The 27,864-nt window shown below is 43.2% G+C and overlaps 1 protein-coding gene across 3 annotated transcripts in view; it reads left to right on the top strand.

Annotated features, from left to right (window-relative positions):
- Positions 1-27,646, top strand: part of LOC146839431 (voltage-dependent L-type calcium channel subunit beta-1-like) — a 269,660-nt gene extending 242,014 nt beyond the window's left edge. For all 3 annotated transcript variants that reach the window (XM_085651479.1, XM_085651480.1, XM_085651481.1), the window contains 3 exons: positions 1,985-2,136; positions 12,882-12,977; positions 26,309-27,646. In XM_085651479.1, coding sequence (XP_085507605.1) covers positions 1,985-2,136; positions 12,882-12,977; positions 26,309-26,578 — 518 coding nt within the window. In that variant the 3' untranslated portion in view covers positions 26,579-27,646. The remainder of the gene's footprint in view (positions 1-1,984; positions 2,137-12,881; positions 12,978-26,308) is intronic.
- Positions 27,647-27,864: the final 218 nt, after the last annotated feature.

Raw genomic sequence — 27,864 nt, 5'->3', positions numbered from 1 at the left:
TCCTTAGGAATTTAACTTGATACTATCAAAACTGATGAGCCTTCCATTTGAACCCATCCATAAGTCAACATTGCAACATTTGTCTTGGAAAATAGCTTTTTTGATAGCCATTACATCTGCACGTAGAGTTAGTGAGTTACGGGTTTTGTCTGTAGAGCTATTCACAATCTTACATCATATTAGAGTAGAACTGCATATGCCCCTTCCTTTTCATCTAAAGTGGTATCAGATTTTCATAATAACCAATCTATCACACGCCCTACTTTTTTCCTAACCCTAGAACAGCAGTGGACAGAGTTCTACATTCTCCTGATGTTAAGAGTGCTGTGTTTTAATCTAGGTAAGTCGAAAGGTATTCACACGTCGAACCACCTTTCCATAAACTGTGGTTCTTTAAGGCAGGGATTGAGAGATTTATAGTCTTGTGTATTTCTTGCCAGGCAAGCTGAAAGTGCACTCTACAAGGGGAAAGGCAGCAACCACAGCTTGAGCAAGACAAGTTCCAATCTTAGATATTTGTAAGACAGCTGCTTCGAGATCTTTACATGCGTATACAAGACACTATTGTCTAGACACTGATACTCAGGTTGAGGCAAAAGTTGGGCAAGAAATGTCGAGGAATCTGTTCAAATAGTGAAGTCTTTTTCTGCATGAACTGTTAATTTACTGTAGTGTGACGTTTTTGTGCTAACGCACATTACGAATTCCCCGCATACATGTACCTGACAGCCGTGTTGTGGTTTTTATTCTCTCAGCTTGCTACCCTATTCAAAATGTATGACTCTCAATGAAGATCCTGTGATGCAGAAGGAAAAGTCACATGCCTGTAGTACTAGTTCTGCATCGTAGGAATCTTCATTGAAGTCCTCAACAACCATCCCTCAATCCCCTGCTGTCAGAGTATATTGATATTGTGTGCTTTGAATTATGTGCTTTGCGTGAAAAAGAAGGCAAACTGTCACTGCAGTGCATTGTGGGATAATGTGCTTCTACAGTCCTGAAAGAGGCAGGCCTCTTTTTGAAGCATATCAGTGGTAGCCTATCAGGTTGCTTTTCCACCTCATGCTGTTTTTCTACACAGCCAGCCTTTTTTTTATGACCAAGTGCGGCGCATTCAAAGGCTATATTAGACTATTTCCAACAATTCTCCTACAGCATTCAGGAGGAAAATATATCTCTGAAAGACTACACAGAGGCTATGGAAAATGACTTTTAGTGATGAACATTCTTCAGTGCTTTTTTCCTGAACTGTAAATATATATTAAAGGAGGTGATCTGGGGTCCACGCAGCAGCAGGGAATAATACAAAGTTTATGATTTATAATATTATCCAATTATTATTACATAGATGTATTACATTACTTTGTAGTCTTACTGTTAGGAAAAACAAATTGTTATAATGAGTTACAAAAATTAACTAATGCATACATATACGTACTTTTAAATATGTATTTAAAATGCACTCATAGCTTTAGACGCGAAGTAAAGGCACCCTGAAAGTAAGGGTACTCCCTATGTTTTTACAGCAATGTGATCACTTCTGATTTAAAGCTACTCAAAATAACGGAGTATATTCTGGGTTTGGAGTCCCTGAGCGGTGAATTTATAGACCGTGAGTAAACACAGAGATGAATCTACACAGGGCTATCCCTGGAATGTGCATCTGTAAGTGCAAATCTGTAGACAATAAATCTACAGCGATTTATTACTGAATTGTAAGAGCATAAGATATGAGACTGTGATGAATGAATCCATCATACATTAGTCTCTAGAATGTACTCAAGTGAGTCACTGGCTCATTCTTCATTTCTTTTCCTATCACCCCACCTGCCCTGGGACATGGAAGTATTTGATTACTTGGTTTGGATTACTTGGAATGGGTAAGGAAAGACCAGTGGTTACTTACCATTTTAATACCTTCATGTATGTTTAACTAACTCCTTGATGCCTGTCTTTGCCCCAACTTTCCCTTCTTTCACCCTAGCCGAGGTGCAGAGTGAGCTAGAGCGGATATTTGAGCTGGCAAGGACCCTGCAGCTGGTGGCCCTTGATGCAGATACAATTAACCACCCAGCACAGCTAGCCAAGACCTCGCTGGCCCCCATCATCGTCTACATCAAGATCACATCACCGAAGGTAAGGAGGTGCGGTGGAGACTGGAACCCAGGTTCTAAAGTCGGCAGCTAAACTCATTCTGCATCTGTCGGTGCAGAATTTTGGGAGGCAGTTGGTTCATATTGAAAGAATAGAAGCAATCTGCGCCCCAGTCACGTTTCATGCACATATATTCTGGAATATATATATATATATATATATATGTGTGTATTACCTACTGCCAATAGTTACAGTTGGGACCAATGTTTCCATAGGAAAAGTGTTTTTGTTGTGCCAATAACATTGGCACCGGTTGACGAATCTTCACGAAATGTTCACAAAACTTCCCTTTTTTGTTTCAGCTGCTGTGTTGAAAGTTTCAGGATGATTTGTCAAGCGGGCACCAAGAAAAATGGGGGGGGGAGGCCAAAACACGTTTTCCCTATGTTATGTCTATGGGGATTTTTCATTTTTTGGAACACAACTACAGTCCGAACCTCTGCAAGGAATTGCACAAATTTGGCAAAAAGCTAGATGTTGTTTCAGAAAGAGTCCTTTTTAGGTCTCACCTCACCCAGCGCATGCGCTGGTCTGGCGACACTTATTGAGAGGGCTCCAAAAAGTGCTACCAGGCCAGCCTTTACCAGCTTTACCGCGATCACTTTCACTTTCGCGGCCGCTTTGCATAGCCAATAGGTCTCGCTTTTGGGACCTTATAAGTATTTAGTTATGCAACTGTTGCATGGCTAAACACTTATAAGGTCCCAAAGGCGAGACCTATTGGCTATGCCAATGCTTGTTGTAATTTGGTGTAAATCCGTTCAGTAGTTTCAGAAATATTTAGGTTTAAAAAAATATAGATATATGGGAGTCAGTGTTGCCAGATTTTGAGACCCATCCCAAGCCCAAAGCCGCTCAAGTATAAGCCCAAATTCAGCCCAACGCAGACCAGTTCCAGCCCAAAAACCAGCCCAAAGTAGCAAGTCTCAAATTATGCAGTAATAGTCATCAGAAACAATTTTAAGGACAAATATACATTCTATTCAATATAAAAATAGTGGGAAGGAGTTAACTGGGCACCTCCCTTAATGCTACTCTAGGGCTGACAATTGAGTCTGAGTGGGATTTGTCATGTTTTGAAATGGAGGGTGGGCCAAAGGGTGGTGACTCCCTCTTCTTCAGGGAGTATTAAGAGGTATGCTCTATCTTTCAATCTATTTATAATAAACAAGGACAGCTTAGTGATCTCAGCAAAAATGAATACATCCTAATGGAATACCCCTCATACTTACTCAAATTTCCATGTCATTCTCAAGTTTGTGACAAGCAGACAAGCTTTGCCCTTTGCATTTTACGCTACAAGTGCTGTTAATCCCAATACAATGCCACTCCAACATGCAAAGTTAACATTTGCTACATCATTATCCTACATTAATCAATAGCCCTATCTAATGGATTGTTATGCACTTTTTATTGAACCAATACAGAACACAAAATGAATCCTACACCGTTTGTTGCCCAAACCACATTCCTTTAGTACAACATTTCAATACTTAGCACGCTGGGAACATGCACCCGACAGAACAGGTCAGAGTTAGTCTATTCAGCATTACCCCTTTAGAACTCCATGCATATGATATGACTGCGCTTTATGCATGATGTATTGAGATTAAAAATGCATATTAGACTTGTAAAAAACATCTCATTTAACATCCAGAATGCTCTTTTTCCTTGCACATATGCCCCTGGTAAGAAAAGTCTTGAGGATAATGTATTTGCTGGAGGGATCCATGTTTTGTCTAGTCCCAGTTTTTCATTTATAGTTTTATATTTAAAAGCCAAGTTAAAGGACCATCAGGCCTCCTTATGACCGAATGACCTGGAACCTCCCACTTAAATGTAAATGCAATGGAGGAAAACAAAAGTACACAGCTCATCTCTTCACAGGTACTTGAGAGGCATGCTTGACTTTTTTCAGTCCCTTCATGTAAGTGCATGAAATATAAGAATGTCAGATGTGTTGGTCTGTCCCAGTATTTACACACAATTTAAAAAGCAGTATTTTATTTCTTATATAGCGCAATGCAGGGTATCAGAGTGCTTTACATAACAGACACATTGACAATAAATCATGCAAGACTGTAAATCAATGTACAAGATGTGTTGCATGACTCTGTGAAGGTTAAAAGATGTAGTAGTTACACATAGCTCACTGTGCAATAGTAAAAGGCTTACTAATTATGAACTGCAAGGAACAAAAGAATCTGTGTTCAAAGCAGTAGCCCACTAACCTAGCTACATTAAAAGAAAAATCTGTCATCTGCACATTACATGATGTGCTTTGCAGGAGACACGTTAACCTTCTACACTACTTTGATTCAGATCTGAGACTACACAAAGCAGAGATCTCTCCGACAAATGCATTCACCTCCAGAGTTCTCACCAATTATTATTCCCTGATTTTTGACTGGGCCCCTCTGCAGATGTCTTAGCCCCGTAAAATATAAGAAAACGCAGACTTTGCAACCAATCAAGCATAACAGATTTAGTACCATGCTTCTCCTTGTTGCCAGTTTCTTTATGGCAGGGTTTTAAAAACAATTTTAGTACTGCTCCTGCTCCAATCCCGGCATCTCTTGTGGCCAGCAACGAATATGCTACTTACCAGTATGCATCTGTTCTTGGCATGTAGGGCTGCTGACATTCATATCTGTGCATAGATCGCCCCCTAGTGTTGGGTCCGGATGATTGCACATTGTTGTCCTGGAAGAGTCTTCGAAGTATCACGAGATAGGTGGCTCCTCCCCTGGACTTCAGTGCGTGCGCATGGGCATCCTCTCCATCCTCAGATTGTTTTTCGCCATTGTGGCAGTGATGGAGTAGATACAGTAAGTGATGACCATGTTATACAGTAAGTCTGAGTGCTGCAGCCGCTACAGGCGCCGGGGAGGAGGGTGGGCGATATGAATGTCAGCAGCCCTACATGCCAAGAACAGATGCATACTGGTAAGTAGCATATTCGGTTCGAGGCATGTGGGCTGCTGAATTCATATCTGTGCATAGATTATATAGCAGTCCCTCCATTAGCGGCGGCTGCCCGTGCCAGCTGCAGCAGTCTGAAAAAGCGCTTTGAGAACAGCCTGTCCTACAGCTGCCTCCTGTTTTGAATGTACATCTACGCAGTAATGCTTAGTAAATGTATGTATAGTGGACCATGTAGCTGCTCTACATATTTCCTCTAAAGGAATGTTACCCAGGAAAGCCATGGACGCTCCTAACTTCCTTGTGGAGTGGGCCCTTGGGGGAATCGTTAATGTGCGTTTAGCTTTTTGATAGCAAATTTGAATACATTTAACGATCCATCTGGCTATCCCTGCTTTGGAAATGGCGTTGCCTTTGTGTTGTGGAGAAAAAGCAACGAAGAGTTGTTGTGTTTTCCTAAAATCCTTTGTTCTGTCTATATAGTACATGAGGGCCCTCTTTAGATCTAGTGTATGGAGCATCCTCTCTGCGACATTTTCTGGATTAGGAAAGAAAACCGGCAGTTCAATAGTCTGATTCATGTGGAACTGCGATATCACTTTAGGCATGAATGTGGGGTTGGTACGTAGTACGACCCTGTTTGCGTGAACCTGTATGAATGGCTCTTGAATGGTTAGTGCCTGGAGTTCACTAACTCTTCTCAACGAAGTGATTGCCACCAAGAAAGCTACTTTCCAGGTGAGGAATTGAATCTCACATGAATGTAGAGGTTCAAAAGGTGGACCCATCAGTCTGGTGAGGACCACATTTAGGTTCCACACTGGTGCCGGTGGGTGTGTTGGAGGAATCACTCTTTTGAGTCCCTCTAAGAAGGCTTTGATGGCAGACACTCTGAGTAAAGAGAGGTGCTGCCTGTTCTGAAGATAGGCTGCTATCGCGGTTAGATGTATACGTATGGAGTTGTATGCCAGATTGCATCGGTATTAGTGTAATAGGTAACAGATGATGTTTTGAAGGGATGCATCCAGGGGATTAATGTCATTGTTGTTGCAGTAAATGACAAACCTTTTCCATTTAGCCGCATAGCAAGCTCTGGTTGTGGGTCTTCTAGCCTCCTTGATGATATTCATACATTCAGGTGGTAGGTTTAGGTAGCCAAACTCTAAGAGGTAGGTTTAGGTAGCCAAACTCTAAGACTGGCGTACGTGTGCGCGTTGAAGATGTGATTTTGGATAATTTAGTGAGAATCCTAGACTGTGAAGGTGAATGGTGTGGGATTAGAAACAACCATGGAGTCTAATGGTAACTGACCCTTAATGTACATAGGGTCTCCGGGTGCTGGCTTGTATTTTTTTTCGATTCTGGGGTTCAACACCCGTGCCCTGGTTGTTTCTTTAAAAATGTCTTTTGCAGGTTTTAGAACCCCCTTCAACATTGGCAGAGTTTTGACGGTTTTCTCAGAGGCGAACGTGTCCACTAAGAAATCTTCTTCTACAGTGTCAGAATGGAGTTCCAATCCATGATTGGCAGCAGCCCGTTCAATGAGGGCTTTAAAGGCAGCAGTATCCTCCGTGGGAGATGTCTTTATATTATAAAGCTGCGTGTCAGGAGCATCTGGTGCGTTACCCTGGTCGGTGGGGTCTCCCCATGCCTGATCTGGGTCTTGCATGTGGTCATCAGGATCGATATCCACCGGGTAAGTGGATATCGATCCATTTGTCTGCCTCCGAATGCGTAGGAGAAAAAGACGGTGGGTCCTGAAGGTAGGGTTGAAAGGTTTCGTGAAGCACTGGTGTGGAACCTGCTGGCAGTTTTTGTTTCAAAGGAATCTTGTATGAGTCCAAACCCTTCTCTGGTGTAATTTTCCGCTTGCGGAGCAGCAGCCTACCAGTGTCGGCGTCGATAAAGTGTTCCTGCGAAGGCTCGATATCGATTTGTCCAGCGGATAGTGTCTGTGTTTGGTGGACACGTGTCCGAATTTCGAACATCTTCGGTGCCTTGGGCGGTGGCAATCCAAATGTGATGTGCGCCGGCGCTGAGTGTGCTTTTGCGACCTTGCCCGTTTCGGGACCCGACTTAGGTTCGAGGGTTGCCCGGTCCCTGATGCGTTGCAACGACGCTGAGACCTGTTGCAATGTGAACGCAGATGGCGCTTTGGAACCGATAGGCACCTTGGAGGCAGGCGTCGATGCGGTATCCGATTTTTTCCCAGTCTTTGGGTCGCCGATCCGAAGGTTGGTATCGACGCTCCTTGGAGCCGATGATTTGGTAGGCGCCGCACTCTTTGATGTCGAAGCAGATGGATCGACCACCATGACCTTGGTGGGTTGGGCCGCAATCTTCGGTGCCATAGGCTGAGGCGCCTTGTGGGGACCGAGGGCCTTCTTCCTTGACTCGGTCCTGGAACCCGTCTTGGTGAGCTCGGCACCGAAGTCCTTTTTGGTGTGTTTGGTGCCGATGACCCGCGCCGGCGTCGAAGGAGTGGAGTGCTTCGAGGCCTTCGATCCGATCGGAATCAGTTTCACTTTCGGTTTCGATGTAACCGGTGCGACGGATGGTTTCGGTTTCACTGAATGAAATCCAGTCGTCTTCGATATTAATGGCTCCTGTGAAATGTTCGAGGCCGGGCCTTGAGGCGGGGCCGAAGAACTGTGTGACTGATCTTGGGTAAGGCCCGCAGGCGATCCCTCGACCTGAGCCTTATGAAGACTTTGTTTCTCGGCCTCCGTATCGACGGGTTGGCCTAGCTCTTCGCTGGAGCTATCTTCCTCGGCCCCAAGGGCCTCATCGTCATCTCCTACCTCGCCGGCGACGTCTTCGTCCTCGAAGATCACCTCATCATCGTCTTCCGATCGGGATTCACGTTCGGAAGCATGGCTGGAGTCGATGTCTTCTACGCTCTCGACTTCCTCATCCTCGGTGCTGAAGATGTTGACCGGGGCAGGCGCCGATTGCTGTGCCTCCAATCTTGCTGCCTGTCGATTCCGTAGAGTCTTCTTCGAGCGGAACCGGGCGCAGGTCATACATTTTGACTCATCATGATCCGGTGAGAGACATTTGTTGCACACCGGATGGACATCGACGTGTGGGTATTTCGCATGGCATAAAGGACATCTCTTGAAAGGAGTCCTCGATTCCATCGTCGAGCGTTGATCGATGTTCGGACCGAAGCGGATCCGAAAAGCGTGAAGAAGTTACTAAAACACAAAATAAACTGGTCGATACCGATCGCGAACAATACCGACGAAATCTAAAGGCCTTTTGGCCTTAAACTAAAGTTTCTGAACTTGAGCTAAGATAAGCACATCCGAACCCAATGGCGGAAAAAAACAATCTGAGGATGGAGTGGATGCCCATGCGCACTGTAGTCCAGGGGAGGAGCCACCTATCTCGTGATACTTCGAAGACTCTTCCAGGACAACAATGTGCAATCATCCGGACCCAACACTAGGCGGCGATCTATGCACAGATATGAATTCAGCAGCCCACATGCCTCAAACCCTCAGAAACCCCGGAGGACCTGGCTACCTTTGAACTCTGATCCCCTGGGACTCCCATGAGTAGAGGCTCTACTCAAAAACTACCTTTCACCCCTGGCAGCAACCCGGAACCGCGATCCCGGCCCACTCTGCACCACGGCGACTGTGACCCCGAGTCCGGCACCCAAGGACCCCCCTCGACAATCCTGACGAAGCCTGCAGCCTCAGAACCGTGTGCCACCCCAACCGCGATCAACAGAGGGTAAGAGTTTCCGACACCAAAAGGCACCCCTGCACCCGGCGCCCCACAGCCCTCTGTGTCCAATCCGGGGGTACCTACCTATCCCCTAACTACCCAACTTACCTCTCGAAGTGGTGGTGGCACCTGAAGAGTCCTCGTCCCCTAGCTTGCAGTCTTTTTCCTAACCGGAGATTTCCCATTGACTTCCATTGAGCGCCCTACGGCTCAAAAGCACTCTGCACCCAGCCACCCGAGTGGCCCTGGCAGTGAAAACTCTATTCCTTGTAAATTGTAAATTGATACTTGTATAGCGCACTACTCACCCGCAAGGGTCTCAAGGCGCTTGTATGAATACCGCTGTGGAACCCATCCTGGCTTTCCCTGTGAGGCGTCCACTCCTGGGCACCCCCAAGGTGGAGGCCAGGCATCCTTAGCGTTGTGAGGGCCGTTGTGGAGATTAAGCAAGCTATTGCCCAGAGTTGCAGAGTGGGACTCCATGATTGGAATGGCACCGAGGCGAGAATTATCAGGTCCGTGGAATTTTTTAGCCCAAGACCCGCCGAGGCGGGGAATTGAACCCTGGTCCCGGGCTAGACCGCTGCATCAGGGTCTGCCGCTCTAATCATTGAGCCACACTTCTCCACGAGAAGTTCCTAGTTTCCTAGTTCCTACTACCCCACTTGCCCTGAGTAAGTGACCATGAGCCCAGCTCCCACAGCCGCGTGGCTTGCCAGTCAGCAGCCACCAAACAAGGCCCCCCTATCCCTCATAGGATAACATTGGGCCTAACTCTCTCTGCACCCGGCCGCCCTAGAGCCGCTGAGGGTGAACCAACTGTACCTACCTGACCCTGGGAGACCCCTGAGTCTGTGCCCAGAATCTCAACTCTGCCAGTCGAGTACTTACCCTTGAACCGCAAACTCTATTTTCCTCATAGGGTAACATTGACTGGCTTTTTCCTGAAATTTCTTCGAAGTGTGGACTTTTCAAATCTTCAAACATTCACCAAAAATCAGCCGAGTGACAAAAGCGAATTTACTCACCTGTTCCTAGGTGAACTCCCAGTGCTGGATCTTGGTGCCCAGCACTGACTCTGAAAAATCTCTACAACTGTACTTACCCTTAACTCAATTTTCTTCCATAGGAAACCATTGTCCGTTTTTCTGTGAAATTTCTTCCAAGTGTCGATTTCTGAAATCTTTAAATATTCTTCAAAAATCTTATAATATCTGAAAACGTAATTGCTTGCCTGTTTTGGATAAAGGTCCCAGTACTGAGTCTAGGCACCCAGTACTGGATTACAAAAGTAAAGAGAACGTACCGTACCTGTAACCTGCATTTTCTTCCATAGGGAATCATTGGTTGTTTTCTCTGAAATATTTTCTAAGTGTAAACTTTTAAAATAGCTAAATATTAGTTAAAAACCATTACAGATATTTAAGTCGACTTTCATCACTTGATTCTGAGAACTGACCCAGGACTGAATCTAGGATCCAGTCCTGGAATCACAAAAGTAATCTAAAAAGTAATCTGTTACAAATATCTTGAATTTATCATTGAGCTCAATGTATTGTTGTGTTTAGAAATAGAGTTGCCTACTGCAACTACTTGTAACTGATTACTAAACTCTATTGCATATACAAAAGTATTTATATGAAACATCTCCTGTCGAGAAAGTATATTTTAATTCCAATTGTTGGTTCTAAAATAAAACAAGCATATATTTTTTATATCTAAACCATTGGCCTAGAGTTCAGTTATTGAGTGTGTGGAACCATTTGCTGACTGAGTGTGTACAACAAATGCTTTACACTGTCCTCTGATACTGCCTTACTGCTCGACCAAGCTACCACTTTAGAGAGTAAGGTTATATCTAACTTTAACCTCTGTCAAACCCTTGTGGTCTGTGGACTCTGTACACCCTGTACCTATTAGGGAACAGTATATACAGAGCCACTTTCTCACAGGTGTCCCTTCCTAATAGTGAGTCAGAATTGTATGTACTATTGTTGTGCAACCGCATTTGCAGTCGCAAAACACTCGTAGTTTACCACCTACTTCAAGTAGGTGGTAAGCCACTCACAAACCTCTTCCCCTTTGGCAATGGATGCGATAATATTTTTTACGAGTCTAAAAGATGCAATAATACTTTTTAAATACTTTTTAAATGCAGCCTGTTTTACTTTGAGGAAAACGAGGTGCATTCACAAAAAAACCTGCTTTATGGAAAAAGCAGTCAGACATTGTGGTCTGCAGACCCAAGCAGGCCACCATCTCTGCGAGTGCTGGCCATTCCCAATGGGTCGCAAATTGTGACCTGCCTCAGATAATATGCGACTCCATTAGGAATCACGAATAGTGTGTGAGACACTGTTGTACATTCTATTTTGTGAGCCGCAAATTGTGATTTGCAAAACGTTGCAATATGCAACTTGCAAAATGGAAAGGTCATACATCTGGCCCCAGATAACTAACGATACCATAGGGTTCATTATTTATCTAGTGCAATAAATGTCATGAATTTCTGGGGAATAGCGTGCAGATTTTGGTGTTAAGTGTACCAAAATCCACTTGAGACGGTCATTGCCCAACGGTCTCCTCCTGTTAAATTTCAGCAGGTTTACCTTGCAGAAATTTAACGAAGGTTGAGGTATTTAAGACATCTGTTTATTATCAGATGCATTGAATAACACTCAACTTGTAATTCCGACCCATGCGTAAACAATGGTTTATTTATGGTTGTAAAAAAATGGCTGACTTGTAGTCAGGCCCTATTAGTAAATGAGGAAGGAACCAAGGGGACCGGCTGAAAGAAGGAGCATACTTATTGTGAACTTGGAGCAGTTTAGGGAAGAGTAAGGACAGCTTTAGGGAGGGACAGTAACCTACCCACAAGAGTAAGCCCATTGCTATTTACCACCTGCACTTCTAAAGTTACTACAGCCAAAAAGGACCCAAAACAGTAGTAAATATACTTAAGCTGAGATTTGAAGTAAGTCCAGTTCCACACATGGCTAATCACGTACGTATATTGTAACACCCAACCATAGAAAATAATTGAGATAGAGACTTTACTTAAAAACCCCTAGGAAATAATGCTCTCGGGGACAGACCTCTTCCTATGGTAAAGAATAGGGAAAAGATAAAAAAAAGAATATATTAAACTTAAAATAAATTAATAAAAATATGTTTATGTAAAATATTAAAGTAAATATTGTTGATATATTTATGTAAAATGTAGAACAAAAGAAAAAATGCTACAGAACTATCAACTTAATTTTTAATTAATCATTTAATTTAAATATGTTAAATTAAATTACCATATTTTAAGGTTTATTAAAAAAATAATCCATCTAAAGTATGTATTAACTAGGTATTCAAACTTAAAACAAAAGTTATTTATCTAAATAATTTAAAAGAATGCAATTATTAAAAAATTAAACTTGCAGTTATTTTTCAATGCGAAAAGCTAATAACATATTTTATTGTAAAATATTTGTATTTAAATTATGCTTACATTGTAATCTGATATATATATTTATTTAAAAAGTCGAAATAAATTCATTTAATTTAACATTATTTCCTTTGGGGTTCTATTTCAAAACCCTGCATCCCTTATTTTGTAGGGGAGGATCTTGCAGTATCAGTTGCAGTACCAGTGATTGACCATATGTGGCGCTGCATGTACTACTGCTCATTTGTGGTAGTAGTAATTCTGAAAATTTGGCTCCACCCCCGTTTCAGGATTTCTCCTGCAAATTTGTCTAAGTGAACTATACTTTATCAATCACTTTTGGTTGTTGAATACATATTCACCGTTGATGCACTATCAACTTATATCAAAGCATTAAACTAGGTAGCAAATATAATCAATGAAATATTAAGCAAACCATACATTTATAATAAATACTATGTTGGGGGGGGGGGGGGTCTCTTTAAAAAGCAGAAAAAATACAAAGTACATTACCCCTCTGAATAACAGGGCAACAATTCTAGCAAAGCGCATGACAAAGGAAGATGGTGATAGGTGGAAAGAGAAGCACGGAAGCCCTCCAGTTTAGCCCACTGTCCTTTCTTTCGTACAGGTGCTCCACAGGCTTATCAAATCTCGAGGCAAGTCCCAGGCCAAGCACCTCAATGTACAAATGGTTGCAGCGGATAAGTTGGCCCAGTGTCCTCCGGTGAGTAGAGCAGCAGCACTTGTTGTAACAAGGTGGTTTCCTCCGGTGATTAGGAACCCACTGACTCATGTGATAAGGTGACCAGGTGAGTCTGACAGTAATGCTCCATGTGATGGAGTGTCCTGGTGTCCTTTTTTGATAGGAAGCACTACAGTCTTGTACTCCACTGAGTAGGAAAGCAATGCTTCGTGTCATAGTTTGAATGAATGAATATCCTCTGGTGAGTAGGCCAGCTTCATCTGCTAATGTGAACAGGTGTCCTTCAGTGAGTAGAGCAGCAGTGTGAACAGGTATCGTATGGTGAGTAGCACAGTAGTGTGTGTGTCGATCGAGGGGATGTCTCCAATTAGTACAACAGTGCTCTGTGTGATAGGGCGACATGGTGTCATCTGATGAGTAGCGCAGGGCTGTTTGCTGTGATATCGTGAACGGGTGTCCTCCAGTGGCAAGGGCAGCATTGTTCCTTTTGAATGGGATCCTCTGGTGAGTAAAGGTAGTAGGACTTGCTTTGAATGACAGGGTGACGGAATGTCCTCCGGTAAGTACCTTAATGGCAATAGGTGTGATGGGGTGTCCTCTGGTGACAAGAGCAGTACTGCTCAATGTAACAGCTTAAAACAGTATCACTTGTTGAGTAAAGCAGAGATACTGTATGGTAATGTGAAAGAGACTGCTCTAGGAATGCTTAAACAATCCAACCTATGTAGTAAGACTTCAGTTTAGCTGTGTTTCGCCCCATTTATTGTATGTCAAAGGGGAGCAATTTATATTGTAGTTAGCTCTTGAAGATCCTTGTTCAATATATCCTGGGAGCCATGTCCTCACTGTGTCTGCCTTTTCTCAGTCTGCACTCTGCTTCTGTATTTAATTTATAGCTCATGGACTTGTCAGTTGACTGTCTCTTTTTTCAGACTGGCTAAAAGTGATAAGCAGCCTCTTGGAACCAGTTTACCACAGTAGGGCATAGAACAGATATTTTTACTGGAAGTCTTTAATTTTCCCAGTTTAAATTAACCTGTGTTTACTCTTTCCTTTAGAGCCAAGCTAAGCTCTGCTTAGTGAGCTCTCACCCTTTTGACCAATGAAACTATTTAAAGTTCAGCATTTAAGAACTAATCCCAAAGAAGAAAGCACTTTTGACTAAGCAAAAAGATACTGTTCGAGGAATGTGTGTTGGAGATGCACATGCTTTGCATACTCCTGCCATCTAGTGCTGGGTCCGGATGTTTGCAAGTTGTTTTTCTTCGAAGAAGTCTTTTTCAGTCACAAGGTAAGGGGACTCCTCCTTTCGGTGCCCATGGGCATCGACTCCATTGTCAATCGGAATCCCTTCGGTGCGCAGTTCACTCTACCCTCGTTTGTATTGTTTTCGATCGCGTCTTCCACCTTTTCATGTAGAAATGTATTAAAACTCTAACTATATAAATAAAAAAACTCTAACTGCGGTCTTCGGCACTAGCTGTTTTGTCAATCGGCTTCTACTTCAAAACATAGCGCCCAGCCTTCCACCGATGGAACGGACACCGTTTCAATTCTGTCCTCGATGCCATTCCAAATATATGCGCACCAACCAGCATATGGTCTGTAACCTCTGTCTCTCCTTAGAACATAAAGAGGAAGACTACGACATGTGTCGGTTGTTCCGATTCAAAAAGACTCTGCAGGACCGTCAGGCACGACAAAGAGACATGCAGCGGCAGAGTATCGAGGACACCCCTGTTATCTTCGGTCAAGATATTGAGCAAGAAGAGATGGCAGCGGATGAAGACAAGGCCTTCTCCCTCCAGAACTCCGAATCTGAGTTGGAGATCGAACTTGAGTCCCACAACGTTCCGGCTGGACAGGGTGCTGTTAGTACCAAAGCCCCTTTACCCACCAAACCAGTGCCCACTAAGCCAAAAAGCTTTTGGACCACCACTGCCATCAGGCGATAGTCGGTACTGAGACTCGAATTCAAACGCTTGCCTTCTGGCTCAGTACCGAAACAGCAAGTCAAGCCTTCTGGCTCAGGCCCGAGCCTAGATGATACCCCTTCGGTTCCGAAAAATCTCGATCGAAAGAGAAAAAAGACAAATCCAGCTCGGCACCAAAACAAAAAGACGCTCCCAAAAGCCACCGGAGCCAATTTTTGAAAAAATGAAAGAAAAGCTGGATCCTAAACAGATGAAGATTCATATAAAACCTGATACTGGACAGCTAAACCAGCTATACCTTCAAAGAGGAAGATAGACACTGAATACAGAATCCCTCTACAGAAGAAAAAAGACATAGCTATCAGCCCGAGTCACATTCCCCCAACCCCTGCACCTTCTTCTCTACACATTACACCATTAGATTTTCCTAACACAAATACTGATATAGAAGAAGGTGACCACAATTCTAATCAATCGCCACCAGATCAATGGAATGACTATAACATAGATCCACCTCAAGATACAGACCCTGATCTATATCCAGCAAAACCTTCCCCTGCTGATGATAATACAGCATATCAGTAATTAATTGCTAGGGCAGCTAATTACCACAGAGTGCCTTTATACAAAGAAGTACTGGAAGACTATTTCTTCTTCCAAACCTTAAGAAACATACACAAAACAACACAAATGTTACCTATGCTTAAATGTATGATGAGGGCAACTAATTATATTTTTAAAGACCCAGTTAGAGCATGTATATTAACACCTAGGATGGACAATAAATATAAACTCCCTTCCCCCCCCCGACCAAGGTGCCGATTACGATCCGGTAAAAAATTTCCCCGTGCGACTCGTATCCGGTCTTTTTACCGTACGAATCGTACAAGTGCCGTACGAACTGGCAATCACGATTCGCATGGTAAAAAGTCCATACGAACCGCATTGGGAATCATTCCCCACACGTCCTCGGGTCGGAAAATGTGTCCGACACGTCCTCGTATGATTTACCGTACAAATGTGAAAGGTGAAGTCCGACCGAGGAATCACGATCCATCCCATGCGTCCGAGGTTACAACCGGATGGAAAAAACACCGTCCGCACCGAACTCCCATAGCAACCATGGCGACGTGCCCGCATACGCGCCGACCCCCCCCCCCCAGCCCCCGTAGGTACGCGCCGTACCCCCCCCAGCCCCCGCATGTACGCGCCGTACCCCCCCTCCAGCCCCCGTACGTTGTAGAGCTGTAGATTCACATGCACAGTCCCACCTCCCCGGACACCTCTGGTTATTGCAGTTCTTACTATTCACATTACATACGCATGGACATCTCTGTACTACACTTATTTACTCCATTCGCACCCTCTTGCGGGAAAACAATATAACAATGGAGTCGATGCCCATGCGCACAATCACCGAAAGGAGGAGTTACCATACTTTGTGACTGGAACACACTTTTTTGAAGAAAAACAACTTGCAAACATCCGGACCCAACACTAGATGGCAGGGGTATGTAAAGCATGTGAATCTACAGCACTACATGCCAAGAATAGACACTTACAGGCTAAGTAACATAATCCTTTCACTACACCTTGGAAATAAGAGTGCCAAATGTCAGAGAAATAGATTGAGTCTTTAAGTGCACCATCAGTAACAAGATTTAAGTGACTGCCTGTTTGAGGATGAAATGAATATATTAATAAACTGAGTTCCCAATATCATAGGACAGTAGCCCTGCATTCTGATTGCTCAGCCATGTGTTGTGTGTGAGCTTCTGATGGAATCGTGCCTGGGAAATGTTTCATTGAATGTTCCAGGAAGATATGTGGCATGATGCTGGCTAATTTATACATTCTGGGCAGTGACCGGTGTTCTTTCCACAAAAATCTTCTGTAGGTTGGGTTTTCTTCTGGAAGAGAAACATGCAGAGAAGGTACGTAATCTCTACGGTTAAAGATATATAGATCCCACATTACTCATTTGGTTGGGCGCAAGGCATTTGCGAACACTTCAAGAGACAATGACTTGACATTGGTTTCCCTCCTTATGACTGTAGTGGATTTAAGGTAAGGGAACCCACCATGTGAAACAAACTTACCCGGCGGAGGTGCCCAAGACCCCTGATCTCTGGAAATGCAGCTGCTCTGGTGCGCCTCATCTTAAGTGTTTGGCGTCGGTGAGTGTCCAGTAATGCTGGAAGGTACAAGAATTTGTACATATACTGTGCATAGACTTGAGTATAATAGAAATCATGAGGGTGCGACACCTCTGCTTGGACTTCTGGGTGATTAGACCCCTCTCAACCTACCTGACTGCTATCTTTTACCAAGCAACGCTCATCCAATTAGTTTCAGTTTGCCGAAACACTTGCTCCTAGCCCTTGAAGAATCATGATTATTGGGCAATACTTTCTGTAGAGAATATAGAAACCCTATCTGAGAGACCGGGATCACCACACTGTAGTCCCTTGTTATCACTGCACAGTAAATGAAACAGACTTTGATGGAATATTGCATTGAACAGCCAGCTTCCTATCCAACCCCTGTACTTGGAATCATTCTTGCGCACTTACCCCACAAACCCGTAAGTGTCCAGGATACTGGGTAAAGGACACCAGGAGGACAGCAGTGATACTGGAGAACACTGCCAAATAGAGATACAGCTACTCCGTACCTTTTTGTCTACATCAGGATTCAGGCAAGCCGGGCAGACGAAGGCTGTGATGCCAGAAACCGGTCCCCGGAAGCTTGTTTCCTTCCCAGTATAAGAATTGGCTTGGTAGTTTGGTTTGCCCTGTTCCCATCATGCACTGGGACAGGTACAGACTAATTTGCATGTAGCCTGGTTCTGAGCTGGGATGGTGCAGTGAGCTAAAAAACGGTGATGGATTAAAACCATTATCTCTTGACTTGGTAAGAGTATTCTGCATCATTCAGAAACTCTGTCCATCACCACCCCCTTTTTCCCAAATCGATTTTATCCACACTCAGTGTGGGAGGGTATGCTCAGACGTGAGTCCCTTGCTCATTGCACCATCAGGATTCAGGCAAGCCGGGCAGATGAAGGCTGTGATGCCAGAAACCGGTCCCCGGAAGCTTGTTTCCTTCCCAGTATAAGAATTGGCTTGGTAGTTTGGTTTGCCCTGTTCCCATCATGCACTGGGACAGGTACAGACTAATTTGCATGTAGCCTGGTTCTGAGCTGGGATGGTGCAGTGAGCTAAAAAACGGTGATGGATTAAAACCATGATCTCTTGACTTGGTAAGAGTATTCTGCATCATTCAGAAACTCTGTCCATCACCACCCCCTTTTTCCCAAATACATCTCCTGTGTGGCATCATTGAGCATCTAGGAATCCTAAATCAGGCATTCAGCAGTATCATGGGGCTGTGGAAGCAAGGCAAGAGATAAGGAGGAGGGGGGAAGAGAGCGGGTCAAGGAGTAGAGAAGGGAGAGCAGAGAGGAGATGGGGATAGACTCGAATGAGAAAAAAACGGAGGAAGAGAAGAGCAAAGGAACAGAGGAGATTGATAAGGATGAAAGATGAAGGTCAGAGAGAAACGGATAGAGGAAGAAGGAGCAGAAAAAAGATGGTGAAAGAGGAGAACCTAGAATCAACAGGGTAGACAGATGGAATGATAACCAGGATATGAGAGAAGAGAGAGGTTGGAAGGAGGAATAGAAGAAGACTAGGGAGAGATCAACTAAAAAGGTAAGAAGATGAGAGAGGATGGAAACAAATAGGCGTGAGTAGAAAACAGTGGGGAAGGAGTCAGAGGAATGATGAGAGTAGATAGGGAGAGTGGAGATACATGGGAAAGAGGAGAAAGAATGGAGTGGAGAGGAAAAAGTGTGATAGATGAAGAGGTGTTAGGAAGGAATTGGAAATGGAGAAAGTAGGAGGACGGAAAGATGGGAAACTGGAGGGAGGTAAGGGAGAATGAATAGGGGAGATACCATGACATGCAAAAGAGACAAGCTAAGGGTGAGCAGCCAAAATATCGAAACTAAAATATCTACCTACACTAATATCGAGTTTTAAATATCGAAGGGACAGAATATCGATGTCAATAATATCTATGGACAGAATATCGATCCTAAGGTAAGTATTTTAATATCGATGTTAGTAATATCGAAGTTAGTAATATCGACATCAAATATATCGATTTTACTAATATTGATGTTACTAATATCGATATTTATATTATTGTTATGTATTTTATTATGTATTTAATATGTATGTGTTATATGTTTTTAGTTAAGTGTTCTACTGGTTTTAACATATATGTATACAATTTTTATATGTTAACAATGGTTTTTTAAGTCAATTTTGTGTTTCAGTACCGTAGCGGGTTGTGGGTTTATAGGGGAATAGGGTGGGAAGTAATTTAATTATATGGAATTAATTATACATTTTTAGGAATTATAAATTAATTTTAATACATTTTTGCGTTTAAGTTCTGTAGCGGGTTGTGGGTTTATAGGGGAATAGGGTGGGAAGTAATTTAATTATATGGAATTAATTATACATTTTTAGGAATTATAAATTGATTTTAATAAATTTTTGCGTTTAAGTTCTGTAGCGGGTTGTGGGTTTATAGGGGAATAGGGTGGGAAGTAATTTAATTGTAATTAATTAATAATTTATTTTCATTTATTGGTATTGATAATTATATTATTGTTAATTAAGTATTAATTGGTAATTATTTTTTATTAATTGGCAATTAGTTTTAATTAGTTGATTAATTGATAATTATGTTAAGTGTATTATTTTATTAGTGGAGTGTGTCGTGCGTTTATAGGGGAATAGTGTTGGAAGTAATTGAAATCTAATTAAGTAATTATTAAATTAGTTGTTGGGTATTGATAATTAATTAATTGGACAATAATTATTAATTGGTAAATATTTTAAATTATAATATTTTGGTTATGAAAAATAATTATTTGTTGAATAATCATTAATTGTGAATTAAATATAATTAAATATTATGCATTGATATTTCTAATTAATATATTAATAAGTAATTATTCATTGGTAATTAATGTGTAATATTTATTATTTTGGCGTATGAAAAATATTTAATAGTTCAATATTTTTTAATTGGTAATTAATGTTTCATAATTATTATTTTGCGGTATATTTTTTTTTAAATTGTTAAATATATTTTAATTGGTATTTACTTTTTAATAATTCATATGTTTTTGGTTATGAAACATATTTAATCGTTTAATATTTATTATTTGGTAATTAATATTTATTAATTATTATGTATTGGTATTTATTATTAATGTATTGTTAATTAATTATTCTTTGGTAGTTATGTTTGTAATAATTATTTATTGGTATTTGTAAATAATTTTGAGTTATTTAATAATTAAATCACTAATTATTTTAAATAATTATTTTATTTATAACTATGTTATTTTTAAATTCTACGCTATCCAACACTTTCCCTACTGTTGCACCCTCTGGAGTTGGAATAGTAAATTTTATCCCTACGCTATCCAACACTTTCCGTACTGTTGCATTCTCTGGAGTTGGAATAGTAATTTTTACCCCTACGCTATCCAACACTTTCCCTACTGTTGCACTCTCTGGAGTGGGAATAGTAATTTTTACCCCTACGCTATCCAACACTTTCCCTTCTGTTGCATTCTCTGGAGTTGGAATAGTAATTTTTACCCCTTTGCTATCCAACACTTTCCCTACTGTTGCACTCTGTGGAGTTGGAATAGTAATTTTTACCCCTACACTATCCAACACTTTCCCTACTGTTGCACTCTCTGGAGTGGGAATAGTAATTTTTACCCCTACGCTATCCAACACTTTCCCTACTGTTGCACTCTCTGGAGTTGGAATAGTAATTTTCACCCCTACGCGATCCAACACTTTCCCTACTGTTGCACTCTCTGGAGTTGGAATAGTAATTTGTACCCCTACGCTATCCAACACTTTCCCTACTGTTGCACTCTCTGGAGTGGGAATAGTAATTTTTTCCCCTTCGCTATCCAACATTTTCCCTACTGTTGCACTCTCTGGAGTTGGAATAGTAATTTTTACCCCTACACTATCCAACACTTTCCCTACTGTTGCACTCTCTGGAGTGGGAATAATAATTTTTACCCCTACGCTATCCAACACTTTCCCTACTGTTGCACTCTGTGGAGTTGGAATAGTAATTTTTACCCCTATGCTATCCAACACTTTCCCTACTGTTGCACTCTCTGGAGTGGGAATAGTAATTTTTACCCCTACGCTATCCAACACTTTACCTACTGTTGCACTCTCTGGAGTGGGAATAGTAATTTTTACCCCTACGTTATCCAACACTTTCCCTACTGTTGCACCCTCTGGAGTTGGAATAGTAAATTTTATCCCTACGCTATCCAACACTTTCCGTACTGTTGCATTCTCTGGAGTTGGAATAGTAATTTTTACCCCTACGCTATCCAACACTTTCCCTACTGTTGCACTCTCTGGAGTGGGAATAGTAATTTTTACCCCTACGCTATCCAACACTTTCCCTTCTGTTGCATTCTCTGGAGTTGGAATAGTAATTTTTACCCCTTCGCTATCCAACACTTTCCCTACTGTTGCACTCTGTGGAGTTGGAATAGTAATTTTTACCCCTACACTATCCAACACTTTCCCTACTGTTGCACTCTCTGGAGTGGGAATAGTAATTTTTACCCCTACGCTATCCAACACTTTCCCTACTGTTGCACTCTCTGGAGTTGGAATAGTAATTTGTACCCCTACGCTATCCAACACTTTCCCTACTGTTGCACTCTCTGGAGTGGGAATAGTAATTTTTTCCCCTTCGCTATCCAACATTTTCCCTACTGTTGCACTCTCTGGAGTTGGAATAGTAATTTTTACCCCTACACTATCCGACACTTTCCCTACTGTTGCACTCTCTGGAGTGGGAATATTAATTTTTACCCCTACGCTATCCAACACTTTCCCTACTGTTGCACTCTGTGGAGTTGGAATAGTAATTTTTACCCCTACGCTATCCAACACTTTCCCTACTGTTGCACTCTCTGGAGTGGGAATAGTAATTTTTACCCGTACGCTATCCAACACTTTACCTACTGTTGCACTCTCTGGAGTGGGAATAGTAATTTTTACCCCTACGTTATCCAACACTTTCCCTACTGTTGCACTCTGTGGAGTTGGAATAGTAATTTTTACCCCTACGCTATCCAACACTTTCCCTACTGTTGCACTCTCTGGAGTGGGAATAGTAATTCTTACCCCTACGCTATCCAACACTTTCCCTACTGTTGCACTCTCTGGAGTGGGAATAGTAATTTTAATATTTTTTGTATTATTTTAGCTAATGTAATATATAATTAATTTTAACAATATTCAAATTAAATGTAATTTTTTAAATGTGTTATATATAATTATTTAATTTTTATTCATGTTATTGTTTTATGTGTATGATGTATTTGTAATTTATAATAATTTTTAACAAGTTATAAGTTATGAAAACAATTATTAAAATTTATTATTAAGTAAGTATATATATTATATATTGTATGTATATGTTTAATTAATGTTTTATTACATTATATATATTAATTATTAATTTTAAACATTATAAAATATATTTAATTATGTTTATTTTATTTATAAGTATTATTTGGTTTATTTTACATATTTTTTTTAACTAAAAAATACTTTATATTTTTAATAACGATATTTTTGACATTCTGGTGCCGATCACGATCCGGTAAAAAAATTCCCCGTGCGACTCGTATCCGGTCTTTTTACCGTACGAATCGTACAAGTGCCGTACGAACTGGCAATCACGATTCGCATGGGAAAAAGACCATACGAATCGCATTGGGAATAATTCCCCACACGTCCTCGGGTCGGAAAAAGTGTCCGACACGTCCTCGTGCGATTTACTGTACAAACGTGAAAAGCGAAGTCCGAACGGGGAATCACGATCCGTCCCGGGCGTCCGAATGTACAACCGTATGGTTAAAAGACCGTCCGCACCGAACTCCTATAACAACCATGGAGACGTCCAAACAGGTGCCCGGTACGTGCCGTACCCCCCCAGCCCCCGCATGTACGCGCCGTACCCCCCCCAGCCCCCGCATGTACGCGCCGTACCCCCCCCAGCCCCCGCATGTACGCGCCGTACCCCCCCCAGCCCCCGCATGTACGTGTCGAACCCCCGTGTATGTACACCCGAGTACGTGTCGAACCCCCCGTGTATGTACACCCGAGTACGTGTCGAACCCCCCGTGTATGTACACCCGAGTACGTGTCGAACCCCCCCGTGTATGTACACCCGAGTACGTTCGAGTCGTACCCCCACCCGTGTATGTACACCCGAGTACGTGTCGAACCCCCGTGTATGTACACCCGAGTACGTGTCGAACCCCCCCGTGTATGTACACCCGAGTACGTGTCGAACCCCCCCGTGTATGTACACCCGAGTACGTTCGAGTCGTACGCCCACCCGTGTATGTACACCCGAGTACGTGTCGAACCCCCCCGTGTATGTACACCCGAGTACGTGTCGAACCCCCCCGTGTATGTACACCCGAGTACGTTCGAGTCGTACCCCCACCCGTGTATGTACGGTGCGTACCCCCAGCGCTACGCGACACGTACTCGGGTGTACATACACGGGGGGGTTCGACACGTACTCGGGTGTACATACACGGGGGGGTTCGACACGTACTCGGGTGTACATACACGGGGGGTTCGACACGTACTCGGGTGTACATACACGGGGGGTTCGACACGTACTCGGGTGTACATACACGGGGGGTTCGACACGTACATGCGGGGGCTGGGGGGGGTACGGCGCGTACATGCGGGGGCTGGGGGGGGTACGGCGCGTACATGCGGGGGCTGGGGGGGGGTACGGCGCGTACATGCGGGGGCTGGGGGGGTACGGCACGTACCGGGCACCTGTTTGGACGTCTCCATGGTTGTTATAGGAGTTCGGTGCGGACGGTCTTTTAACCATACGGTTGTACATTCGGACGCCCGGGACGGATCGTGATTCCCCGGTCGGACTTTGCTTTTCACGTTTGTACGGTAAATCGTACGAGGACGTGTCGGACACTTTTTCCGACCCGAGGACGTGTGGGGAATTATTCCCAATGCGATTCGTATGGTCTTTTTCCCATGCGAATCGTGATTGCCAGTTCGTACGGCACTTGTACGATTCGTACGGTAAAAAGACCGGATACGAGTCGCACGGGGAATTTTTTTACCGGATCGTGATCGGCACCAGAATGTCAAAAATATCGTTATTAAAAATATAAAGTATTTTTTAGTTACAAAAAATATGTAAAATAAACCAAATAATACTTATAAATAAAATAAACATAATTAAATATATTTTATAATGTTTAAAATTAATAATTAATATATATAATGTAATAAAACATTAATTAAACATATACATATAATATATAATATATATACTTACTTAATAATACATTTTAATAATTGTTTCTCGGGTGTACATACACGGGGGGTTCGACACGTACTCGGGTGTACATACACGGGGGGTTCGACACGTACTCGGGTGTACATACACGGGTGGGGGTACGACTCGAACGTACTCGGGTGTACATACACGGGGGGGTTCGACACGTACTCGGGTGTACATACACGGGGGGGTTCGACACGTACTCGGGTGTACATACACGGGTGGGGGTACGACTCGAACGTACTCGGGTGTACATACACGGGGGGGTTCGACACGTACTCGGGTGTACATACACGGGGGGTTCGACACGTACTCGGGTGTACATACACGGGTGGGGGTACGACTCGAATGTACTCGGGTGTACATACACGGGGGGGTTCGACACGTACTCGGGTGTACATACACGGGGGGGTTCGACACGTACTCGGGTGTACATACACGGGTGGGGGTACGACTCGAATGTACTCGGGTGTACATACACGGGGGGGTTCGACACGTACTCGGGTGTACATACACGGGTGGGGGTACGACTCGAACGTACTCGGGTGTACATACACGGGGGGTTCGACACGTACTCGGGTGTACATACACGGGGGGTTCGACACGTACTCGGGTGTACATACACGGGTGGGGGTACGACTCGAATGTACTCGGGTGTACATACACGGGGGGGTTCGACACGTACTCGGGTGTACATACACGGGGGGTTCGACACGTACTCGGGTGTACATACACGGGTGGGGGTACGACTCGAATGTACTCGGGTGTACATACACGGGGGGTTCGACACGTACTCGGGTGTACATACACGGGGGGTTCGACACGTACTCGGGTGTACATACACGGGTGGGGGTACGACTCGCACGTACTCGGGTGTACATACACGGGGGGTTCGACACGTACCCGGGTGTACATACACGTGGGGTACGGCGCGTACATGCGGGGGCTGGGGGGGGGTACGGCGCGTACATGCGGGGGCTGGGGGGGGGTACGGCGCTTACCAGGCCACCTACTCTGGTCGTTTCGCGCCGTACTTCGCATTTGCGGCACTTTTTGGGTGCCGTGAAAATATTGCCGTCTGGACTGCTGTCGGTTCGAATCGTAATTCCTGGGTCGTGAAACGCTGCCTAGAAGCGTCCCGACGTCACGTCGCAGCATTCCCGGATCACATTCGTATGCATATTTTCGTCGGTCGGTGTTTTTTACGATTCGTACGGAAATGGTGTTTCCGTGCGAATCGTAATTCCATGTTTGTAATGTTTTACAACCGGGTACGAGTCGGACGGAGAATACGCTCCGACCGACGGTTCGTACCCGGTTTTTACCGGATCGTAATCGGCACCTCTATATTTTATTTTCATTATTTTTGTACTTACCATGTTGTAGATAGGATCTCGATATTCTTGTCATCGATATTTTTGTGTCGATATTTTTGTAGGTCGATATTCTGTCCGTCGATATTCTGTCAGACATTCCAAGCTAAGCAATATAATGGAGGAAAATATGCATGACAGTTCACTATATCCTACTCTTGAGGAATCTGGTTATGCTGTGTGAAAATCTGGGTGTCTGCAGATCCTGCTCAAACGGTATTTAAATTGAAACCTGAAATGGCAGGAGGAGGGCTGGCATTTTAGAGCTTGTGTGATGTCGTCCTCAGAGTCTTAATCACGACAAAGTGGGTGGCCACGGAAAGTTTTTGACTGTAGATTATGAATGCCATATTCGGGCATAAGCAGCATATGCCTTCATTGGTAAAACAGCCATTTGCAACTGGCATATACCCAAATAAATGAGATATCTTTATACGTGTGACATGTCCATGTGTTTGGTGTAACCTATATTGGGAAACTCTTTCTGTATGAGTAATGTACCCTATTGGTCTGCCACATTTAGTGTAAATTACTGACATAATAACCCTCTGATGTCAATATAATTTTTCCCGTACAGGAAATGTTTGACATCATTCTAGATGAGAACCAGTTGGAAGATGCCTGCGAACATTTGGCCGAATACCTGGAAGCATACTGGAAAGCCACCCATCCCCCCAGCAGCAATCCCCCAAACCCACTCTTGAACCGCACTATGGCTACTGCCGCCTTGGCCTCCAGTCCTGCCCCCGTCTCCAACCTCCAAGTACAAGTGCTGACCTCCCTCAAGCGAAACCTGGGCTTCTGGAGTGGGCGGGGAGACCAGGAGCAGGAGGATCATGCAGTGTAAGGGTGATGGGAGAGCAAGCTAAATGCTCAGGAGGAACACGCTAGAGAGGGGTTAAGTGAGGAGTCAACACAAGGCTATACCTCATCACCTTTTTATCCAGGAGAATTGCTTTCCCAAAACCATGAATTACCTGAGATGCGCTAAGCCAATCAGTGGGCGCCATTCCCGAACGTTGGCCAATAGGGTAGTGCACGTCCTTAAGGTTATCCTGTGGAACAGCACCATTCCTTGCAGAAGGCCAATGACATGATTTGATTCATTAAGGGTAGTTGATTTGAGGGACTCCGTTCTTTTAGGCAAGCAGCTCAGTTGGCTCAATTCCTTAATATTACGTATTGAAACAACTATGTTACTTAAGGCTAGTCTATGGAATTATTCCATTTCTTAGAGTTAACACAGTCCCTTGCAGAAAGGTGTCAGTTAAGAAAGCTGTGTTTTGATACAGAGTTGTGTTACCAAGGACAACCTGATTACTCCGAAAGAAATGAAAAAATCATGCTTAGCTCCCTTGAGTTGTGGTTTGGACGTACTGTATCCCTTGTTGAGCAAAAAAAAGAGAATGTTTCGAACAATGCCTTTCTTTTTGTGTTTCTTTCGAAAAAAAAAAACAATACTAAGACTGTGTTTTGTTATCTGTGTCCTTTGACTGTGTTTCTGTCTCTCTCAGGGGCAAAGCGCCAGCCTTCGGCAAAAAAACTCCTAAGTAATCTCTAAGATATCCTACAACTAAGTGGCTTCCCTAGTAAAGATGCTTCTGCAGTGTGGGTAGCTTTTGGCAAGCCCTAGGGCACTCTTATAAGACAAAGCTCATATTGAACCTGACAGGATTAAAAAAGACACATTTTTAAGACCGTTGCTGGGACTCTACCGACAGTCGCATGGGAAAATATAGAATGATATTTTGTAAATAAACGTTTTCAGAACAAAAACTATCAGACTTGCATAAACATCTCCTTTGAACACTTTTGACCTTCACCTAAACTCAACTATGCTGGAATCAGACTCGGAATAGTAAATTACCCTGTTGAGTTTGGTTGAATTTAGAAATAAAATACAGGTGGACATTTTCGTGGGGAGAGTTGTGTGTAATTATTGGCAGATTATATTTTGTGAGTTTTTATTTTCATGTGGATCCCCTACAAATATAAAATACATAAATGCAGGACTATGAAAAGTCCTCAACCTGTTTTTGAGGTGTGCTTCTGCAGGGGTGCAGGATTGCCTACTTAATAAGAGAACTTGAGATCTGGAAATTTATGCTGTTAGCGGGTACCGGGCGTCGGGTT

Source organism: Triturus cristatus, chromosome 4_1, assembly GCF_964204655.1.
Source record: "Triturus cristatus chromosome 4_1, aTriCri1.1, whole genome shotgun sequence".
NCBI classification, from domain to species: Eukaryota; Metazoa; Chordata; class Amphibia; order Caudata; family Salamandridae; genus Triturus; species Triturus cristatus.
The sequence above is the reverse complement of the archived record's forward strand: the minus strand, read 5'-3'. Positions and strand labels throughout refer to the sequence as shown.